The sequence below is a fragment of the Cygnus olor genome, chromosome 25 (assembly GCF_009769625.2).
Source record: "Cygnus olor isolate bCygOlo1 chromosome 25, bCygOlo1.pri.v2, whole genome shotgun sequence".
NCBI lineage: Eukaryota > Metazoa > Chordata > Aves > Anseriformes > Anatidae > Cygnus > Cygnus olor.
This window is the reverse complement of record NC_049193.1, coordinates 3,400,661-3,409,182: the sequence shown is the minus strand read 5'-3', so window position 1 is coordinate 3,409,182 and position 8,522 is coordinate 3,400,661. Positions and strand designations below refer to the sequence as shown.

At 59.2% G+C, this 8,522-nt stretch overlaps 1 protein-coding gene across 1 annotated transcript; it reads right to left on the bottom strand.

Annotated features, from left to right (window-relative positions):
• Nucleotides 1–470: 470 nt before the first annotated feature.
• On the bottom strand, nucleotides 471–6,858 carry LOC121059785 (parathyroid hormone/parathyroid hormone-related peptide receptor-like). The gene is made up of 13 exons (XM_040536950.1): nucleotides 6,324–6,858; nucleotides 5,459–5,564; nucleotides 4,950–5,060; nucleotides 4,705–4,829; nucleotides 4,440–4,534; nucleotides 3,912–4,089; nucleotides 3,566–3,719; nucleotides 3,343–3,403; nucleotides 2,664–2,730; nucleotides 2,432–2,530; nucleotides 1,945–2,082; nucleotides 1,790–1,831; nucleotides 471–1,536 (listed from the first exon to the last, which is right to left on the bottom strand). Exons 1-13 carry the CDS (start codon nucleotides 6,399–6,401, stop codon nucleotides 1,180–1,182), a joined length of 1,611 nt encoding a protein of 536 aa, XP_040392884.1. The 5' UTR covers nucleotides 6,402–6,858; the 3' UTR covers nucleotides 471–1,179.
• Nucleotides 6,859–8,522: the final 1,664 nt, after the last annotated feature.

Below are 8,522 nucleotides of genomic sequence, written 5' to 3'. Positions count from 1 at the left end.
GTTTGCACCTTAGACTTTCACCGGAAAGCTCTGCAAATGCACAGAATTATTTGTGTGTTCTCTGTCACTAGCTTTATTATGAAATTACTGCCTTGGAATGTGTCTCAAGTAGGAAAAAAACACCGACATGCCATGTAACTTCAACTGGTGTACGTACCCCCTCTCCCAACAACATTGTAATCATCACCCCCCACCCCACTCCCTCACCATCCGAGAGAATTGTCTGTGCAGGGCATCGCAATATCCTCGGGAATGCCTTTTCCCAGCTGGGTGCTGAGGTTTTCCAGGCACTGTGTGTGTCACCGAAGGGGGCAGGAGGGAGCTCGGAGGTGTCACTGCACCCCAACAGCGAGCAGTGAGGGTAGGTCTGGCTGGGTTTCCAGCCCTTCACCCCCTCTGCTTCCTCCTGTAACCATTTGCTGAGACCATAAAGAAGTTTGAGGATGGAAGCAAGCCTTGCAGCCTGTCTCTTTATTAACTAGCTTGCAGAAAGACCCCAGGGCCAAGGCTCTGGCATGCTGTGGTCTCTGCATTTCCACGCAATCGTGCTGGAAAGCGTGGGGGACCGAGGCATTTTGCTGCGCCCTTCCCAGGCTGTAATGCATGGTCTGCCTCCCTCAGCCCGTCGTGTCCCGGTGACTCCGTGCCCCCTGTTTGTATCCGAGCAGTGCCTGTAGGCGTTCACAGCACCGCGGAGCTACGCAAGGATGCAGGTGAGGGCAGGGTGAGCTGAAGAGCAGCTCCGCAGGCACCGCTCACTGCCAGCCCCGGGCTGCACACCGCAGGAATTAGTGCCAAGGAGGGGAGGCAGACTTCAGGGCTGCGGTGTCGTTGGCACAGCTTTGTACACGCTGGAGCTGAAGTAGCCTTCCAGGCTGTCAGAGTCTGTCAGATTGGGCCTGGAGGACTGTGTCCTGGTGACGATTCAAGGCTTTGCATGCACAGACATCACTTACACCACTCATCTGCGCGTGGAAGGAAAGGAGGTTTTGAACCAGCTCGTTTTTAGGCTGGGTAGGTACAAGAAGGAACAGGAGCACGTGCTCCCTTTGCATGCTGGCTGGGAGGCAGAGGGATTTGTGTTGATTCAGCTGCTGACCCCTGCCCCAGCTCTCCACGCAAGCACAAAAGGAGCCCAGAGCGTGAGGATCAGTCCAGCTGGGAGATGCACCGTTAACTTCACAGCATCGTCTCCAGCTCTTTGTTCAGGTTGGGGTGACTCCGATCCACATCTAAGTCCCCCGTGGTTTCCCCGCAGGCTTTCTGGCTCATCTCTTGGGTCGGACAGGGCAAAAAGTCCAAGGCAAAGGAGCCGGGGATGCAGCCTGGCAGGCTGGCACGGGCAGGGAGCAGCAGCCCACGCTGCTGCGTGCTCCCTGCCGCTCGCCCCGCGAGGCTCATGCTGAAGCTGGTGGTGGCGTGGGAGGCCAGCCCGCCGTAGTAGCAGCTCCCCACCGCACTGGTGGCGCGTGCCTTCTGCTTGAAGTCCAGTGCCAGGCTTCTCCGAAAATGGGCTTTTTTAATCTCTGCCTGCACCTAAAGGAGGGATCAGAGATGGCTGCTGGTGCGCAGAGCCAGCAAAACAGGCAGCCCTGCCCTTCCCTTCCCTTCCCTTCCCTTCCCTTCCCTTCCCTTGGTTTTCACTCCTAGAGATTTTTCCCTTCCAAAGCCTACAGAGAGTGATGAATCAGTTTTCCCTCCAGTTATCCCAAGTCAGGGGCTGTGGGTTAAAGTCCCTGACCCTAAACGGGCTTGACCCAGAGCTCAGCTGCTCGCACTTCTCACTTACCTCCCCGTTGCAAAAGCAGTAGATGAAAGCCACAAAGAAACCCTGCCAAAAGAGACGGACGTGGGGTTTGAGTCCTGAGCCGGGATGCCGTGTGCGTGCCCGGGTGGACATCGCTCGGTGCTGGGAGCAGGGAGGGCAGCCCCACAGCAACGTACCTGAGAGGAGTTAAAGAGCATCTCGTAATGCATCTGGATCTGCCACAGCACCCCAGAGACTTCGGTGTAGGGCATGGCCATGAACACCACGTAGTGGACTCCGAAAAGCGGCATCAGCACCAGCGTGGACTTGAGCAGCTTCCTGAGAGGAGAAACACTCGGGGCGGTGAGCTGGGACCTGCCAGCCAGCCCGGAGCTGCCGGTGTTGGGGAGTGTCCCAGCGAAGGGCAGGCGCTGGAGTTTCTGCTGCTGCCCTGGTTTGTGCAGGCTATCGCACATCACCCGGCTCGGGGAAGGGACCAGGCAAGGTTTGAACCCCGAGCCTCCTGTTTCAAGCAAACCGAGCTGCCGAAAGTGCTGGCTGCCACCCTCCCTCGCTCCTGCAGCTACTCCAGCGTCTCTGCTCTTCGTTCCCAGCCCTCTGGGGAACCGTCACGCCTAAATGAGCCAGCCCAGGGCTGGGGCATGGTCCTGCTGCTGCCAGCACTTGCCTGTACTGCTGCCGGGGGTCCAGCTTCCCCGTGTTTGTCTCCCAGAGCTTGGAGGCCAGCACCCGGACGATGTTGAGGAAGAGGAAGAAGTTCACCTGCCAACAGACGCCCACCGTGGGTTTGTTGCCTGCAGCGACCCGGCCCAGCAACCACAAGCAATCAGCCCTGGGTTGCTCCCAGTCCCCTTTCCCTGGAAAGGGTTGGGAAATGGAGCCACGGGGTTCTTACCACGATGGCAGCCAAGATGGGGACCTGATAAATCCACTTCATGTTTCCCGCGCTGAGGTCCCAGCACCTGAAGAGACCGGTGAAGAACCTTTGGAGACGCCTGCAGTCACTGGTGAGGAGAACTGCTGGCTGATGGTCCCTGTCCCCACCAGCCACCGTCCCCATCTCCCGTCCTCCCACCCTTCACCTCTTTGCCATCTCTGAGTGAGCCTGGCTGGGAGAAATCTGGAGTTTGGGTAAATCCTGACCCAGCAGCAGCCCTGTTACAAACACCTCCAAATATCTTTCTGTGGCAATTCAGTTTTTAATTAACCTGAATCCTGCTGAGAGCTCCTTGTCTAAACCTCCTGCTGTAAGTCCTCCTCTTGGTGGAGGAGTGGTCTTCCTCTTTTTAAAATCTTAACTTTAGAACGTACCCTTAGTGTTCATCTTGGCACAATTTATCAATCAATTTATGATGTAAAGCTGCATCCAGCTTCCTTCCACATGCAGAACAAAGATATTACTGGACTAGATTACCGACAGTTTTATAAACAAGCCTTGTATACTTGTTGACTCCTCTTGTTCTTTTTGGAATTTTTTCATTTCCAGAAGCTCTGGTGCCCACAGATTTCTTGCTAGCATTTGCAACCAAGCTTTCCCTCCCCAAAGGACTGCTGGTGAAGGAGGAGCTACGTACTGCGTATCCGCCAGGGAGGCCCTCACGCTGGCCCAGACAGACACAAAGACAGCAGGGAGACCTGGAGGGACGCAAACCGGGGTGAGGAGCACAGCTGAGACACCACGTTTGCAGCCTGAATTGGTTTCTGGCGGCTGCTCTGCATCCCATTGCCCTTATCTTGGCAATCGGTGCTGCTCAGTGCCCCAGCTCCTCGCAGGGTTGGGTTGGGGTCCAAGCTTACCCCAGCCGATGATGATGAGGACCCACAGGTAGCTCTTGTTGGAGAGGAAGGCCATGAAGATCAGGCTGTGCAGGTAGAGACCTTCCACCAGGATCCAATAGTGGTTGGTGGCCAAAAAATAGAGGAAGAGCGTCACCACCACCTTGCAGCCGACCTGCGGGCAGAGAGGTGCCCATGTCAGACCCTTCCCTGAAAGCTGCCGGCCACCAGAGCTGCATCTCCTCGGGGTTTTTCCCTCCCCTCTCTAGTGGCATCACAGAGTGTCACAGCCCTACATCTCCTTGCACCAGGGCTCCTAAATCCCCCTTTGCCCTGCTCCTGCCCCTGGTCTCCATGCACCACTTGCCAGGTGGCTCCGTTGGCCTGGCGAGGAGCCCATTTCTGCCTTGAAGTCGTCCTCCCGCAGCTTCTCCGTCTCGCTGGCCGAGTAGAGCACCATGTCCTTCACGAAGATGCTCACCGCCCGGCAGATGAAGGAGGTGAAGAGGTGGACGTGGATGTAGTTGCGTGTGCAGTGCAGGCGCCTACGGAGAAGGGGGTGACACGAGCCCAGCCCTGGCTGCCCAAAAAGCTCAGCACATGTGGGCTACCAGGCAAGGGGGGGGCCTGGAGAAGGCCAGCCCCAAGATGCCAGCCCCCCGTGGGCACAAAAGGCAGCTCGGGGGACAAGTGGGGTTTCATCCCCCTTCAGGAGCGAGGAGCTGGTTGTACTGGTCACCAGTACGTGTCTGGGGGCTCTGGGAAATGCTCTGAGGTTTGTGCTGGGGTTGGGGTGGTGCCGGTGCCCCACAGGGCTGCTCCCCCCAGGTGCTGCGTGCCGGAGATGGGGACGTGGTTGTTCCCCCCATGGGGATGGGGTTCAGCTCCTCCTTACTTGAAGTAGGAGAGGATGCAGACGGCGACGATGAGGGAGGCCAGGGAGATGGAGTAGCCGATGGTGTACATCAGGTGCAGGCGCTCAAACACCTCCTGGAAGAGAAGGGCTCTGCTCCACGCCTCCCCCACGGCCCAGGACCCTTTCTGCCTCCAGGCCGAGAGCACGGGAGGAGCAGAGCTTGTTCTGGGGAGCCCCCAGTCCCAGCCGTTCCCCTGGTCCCCAGCCCAGTCCCTTTCCCAGCGCCTCCGACAAGCAAGGTCACCTTCTCACGGCTCCGGCTCTCAGAGGAGAAGAGCACAGCGCATTCAGTGTAATTGGCCCAGGTCTTGTTGAGGCTGAGAGCCATCTCCCACGTCCCATAGGCACTGCAGTACCTGTAGGCATGACCTGGGAACGCGGTGGGTGCTGTGACAGCAGCAGAACCCACAGGAAACCCATCTGCACCCCCGCTTGGTGCAGGCGGCTCCCCGAGGTGAGCTCACGCCCTGTCCGGATGCGAGCGCTCACCTTTGTGGTTGAAGTCGTAGATGTAGTCGGGGCAGGGCACGGCCACCTCCTGGCTGGGGGAGCCCTCCGGCCAGCAGATAATCCCGTCCCACTCTGGAAGGCAGCTGGTATCTGGCCAGGAAGCAAAGGCGCATCGCACCCCGTGTCCAAACAGCGCCTCATCCTGCCTCTGACCCCCCTGGGCCCCAAACCAAGACGAGGAAGTGTGCTGCCATGCCATCACCCCTCATCTGCAGAGCAGGGGGACCCACCCCCATCCCCATCCCAGAGCTCTTGTTTGTGCTGCACATGGGGCTGCGCAGTGCAGTCAGTGCTGGCTCATCAGTGTAAGGGTTTGATTGTCCCCTAATTACACCCAGGAGCTGCACAAATCCATTCCAGGACCATGTGGTCCCCAGGAGCTGCAGGTCCCCTTGGCCCCGTCCTGCTGCCATCGGAGGGGACAGCGTTTTCCGTGACATAGCCAGGTCCCCAGGCTTGCCCCCCCATGCGCAGGGTCAGGATGCTACCTTTGATCTTCTCCAGCTGGGTTTTTATGTCCCTCTGACATTTCTCCTTGGCTTCCACCAGGAGGTAAATCTGCTCTTCTTTCGTGAGCACGTCGTCGGGGTCCACCTGCCCAGACAAAACCGGGGTGAGGACCCCCCCCCATCACAGGGGGGCTTTGGCCAGCGGTGCCTAATGGCAACTTGACTCAATTCTGCTCTGAGCACTCTTTGCACCCTCCTGCACGAAGCAGGAGCGTCCTCGGGTGGGAAATGAGCCAAAGCCGGAGCAAGAGACAAGCAGGGAGGCCCGGAGTGCGGCTGGAGGAGGTGGGCAGAGACAACGGGGCAGCCAGGCTGGAAACGAAGGTGCAGCAGCCTCGCAGCACCGTGCTGTCCCCGGTGAGCTGGGTGTGGGTGGCTGGGGGTAGAGCTAAGTGATATGGGAAGAGCAGAGCCATAAGGGGAGCGATTTGGAGAGGGGATGGGCAAACCACCAGCTTTGGAAAGGAAAAGGAGCCGGGATGCTGGGTGCTGGCAGAATGGGGCTAGGGAGGCACAGAGGGGGTGCATCAGCAAGGGGGGGCGCTTTGGGGAGAGGCGCTGCCATGGGTGCTTCCAGCTCTGCCCTTGCTGCCAGCCCTGCAGCCTCACCAGCGCTAATGGGAATTCGCCTGGGTCCCTCCGGTCCCTTGCGAGCCCTGCCCTGGGCATGTGCAAGAAATAAAAAAAATAAATAAATAAATCCCATCACAGTGTCCCCATGGCTGCTGAAAAGCTTTTAGCGGGAGTGCAGATGCAGGAGGTGCGGGTTGCCCAGAGGCGATCAGCGATACCTGAAGGCAGCAGAGCGGCGGGCCTGGAGGAGCCCGGGGCCGCGCGGACTTACCAGAGCCCAGGCAGAGCTCAGGAGGCAGCAGCAGAGCAGGGCCACCACAACGCCTCCCCCGGAGCCCGATGCCACCATGGTCCCGCCGGGGTCCTCAGGGACTGAGGGGTGGAGAGAGCAAAGCCTTCGCCTGGGCGCAGCCGTCTGGGCACCACCAATCTCCGCCAGCCCACGGGCTACAAAGAGAGCTGGAGTGGTCGGCGAGGCAGAGCATCTTCTGCGAGCGCCTTCCCGGTTGCAGTCCCCATCGAGGCGAGGTGGCAGCAGGGGCACAGCGTGTCCCTGGGGGCTCGGGGTGAGCCCTGGTCCCGGCAGCACTATGGGATGCTCGCAGGCTTGCCACGCGTGGGGGGTCTCCCCCCACCTCGCTTACTCCTGTTCGTTCTCCGCGTCTCCCCTGCTTTAAGCAGCTCCCGGAGCGTGAGCAAACAATTCCCGTCGGGATGGGGACGGCCGAGCTTTATTGGCTTAGCCCTAGGTGCTAAAATCCTCCTCAGTCAAGGCAGATTCCTCCTTTCAGAACTCCTCTCGCTGCCCGGTGGCTCATTTTTCAGCTGTCACGGCATCCCCCTGCCGCCTCCAGCAGCAGACTGGTCCCGAGGAGCCGACAGACTGGGAAAATCCCAGTAAGTGCGCCTGGAGGTGGGGAGGCAGAGGGTGCCACACGTGAGCATCCTCACTGCTTTGCTGCTGGTGCTGGAGCTGGGATGTCTTTGAGGCAGACGCCAGTTTAACCCTTTTCCTTCTCCTGGTGTTGGGGTGTACACTGGGGAGGTGCGTCGGCATCGGTCCCGTGCCCCACAGGACACGCGCCCGTGGTGCTTGTGCAGGACCTCGCTGCGTGGCCGTGCCCAGGGGAGCTGTGGGGTGGAGGAGCTGCAGCTCCCTCGTCACCTGTATCCCCATGGGGAGGCCCTAGGGCTGGCCCCTGCATTTTGGGATCGTGCATACACCTGGCTTGTTCCCACCACCCCACTGGTTTGGACACCTCGTGTCCCCCCAGCATCCCCCTGGGGAAATGGGGGCACAAAGCGGGGAGTCCTCCCTCCCTGAGCATAGAATCATAGAATATCCCGAGTTGGAAGGGACCCACAAGGATCATCAAGTCTAACTCCTGAGCAGGTTGTCCTCAGTGGGATGAGGCTGAAATTCAAAACCCCGGCGCAAAACCCTGGGAATTTCAAGATCCCAGCCCAGTGCTTCACCCATGCAATCCATGGCTGGGTGCAGCTATCGCTGCCTCCGTAAATGGCAAAATCCCGCACGGGGCAGAGCCCCCTGGGGCCTCCCTCTGGGTTTACCAGGCGGGGGGGGCTCGCTCTGGTCTTAACCAGGAGCCTCCCCGCTGCTTGGAGGAGGTCAGGCTTTGCCCGGCTCCTGCAGCAAGCAAAACCGGAGCAGAGAGTTGGGAGAGCAAAGCAAATCCCGGTGACAGGGCTCAGGAGGTGCTGCTGCTGGCTCGGATTAAATCGGAGAGGAAAGCAAGCCTCTGGGTTGCTTCCCCTGCCTCGTTGAGCAGCTGTAATGGAGGGATCGGGGCAGGTTTGGCAGCTGCCCGTCACCCCGGCCCTATTTAGCCCCCAGCCCGAGTGCTGCGTCGGTGCTGACCCCAGCTCGGTGTCTCCCTCACCGAGGGGCTCATCTGGATGTTGCCTGGGTTTTAGGGCAAGAAAAGGGCTAAGTAGTTAAATTGCAGGAGTAATGTTTTCTGGAGGCTCTTCTGGGTGCCGATTTCTGGCCAAGAAGCTCCCGGGGAGTGCGGTTGGGGTTCAGGTGAGGTTATTTTGGAACGGGCTCCGTGTTTCACAGAGCATAGGGATCGATACTGCCTGAGGGGGAGGCAGCAAAGCTCTGGGGCGATTTGATTCCCACCGCAGGCGAAACCTGACCCAGACTCAGAGTTTGCAGCGAGCAAAACATGTTGTTTTCTGCTAAATTGCTCGCTCTATTATGCAGAGATCGGGAAAGCAATCATCGCAAATGACACCCACCCAGCCCCATCACGCAGCCCGGTCAGACCCCAAATCCGTTCCAGCAGTCGTGAGACGATGGCAGACAGCAAATTTCCCAGCAGTTTTCAGCTGCTCCCTCCTGCCAAAAGACCTCCATGACCCGGCTGGCAGCAGCTCAGCATTGAGCAGCGTTTTGGCAAAAAAGAGGCCAAAGCGGGGGCTCTGGGTGCAGGGTGAGGACCCTCCC

What these genes read in the sequence shown, in the direction of transcription:
- LOC121059785 (XM_040536950.1), bottom strand. Translation starts at nt 6,401, where the DNA reads ATGGTGGCATCGGGCTCCGGGGGAGGCGTTGTGGTGGCCCTGCTCTGC. An exon ending in TGCATCCTCTCCTACTTCAA is followed by an intron (nt 4,090 to 4,439) that starts GTAAGGAGGAGC and finishes CCTTCTCCGTAG; the next exon opens with GCGCCTGCACTGCACACGCA. An exon ending in CCTCATCATCATCGGCTGGG is followed by an intron (nt 3,404 to 3,565) that starts GTAAGCTTGGAC and finishes GCGTCCCTCCAG; the next exon opens with GTCTCCCTGCTGTCTTTGTG.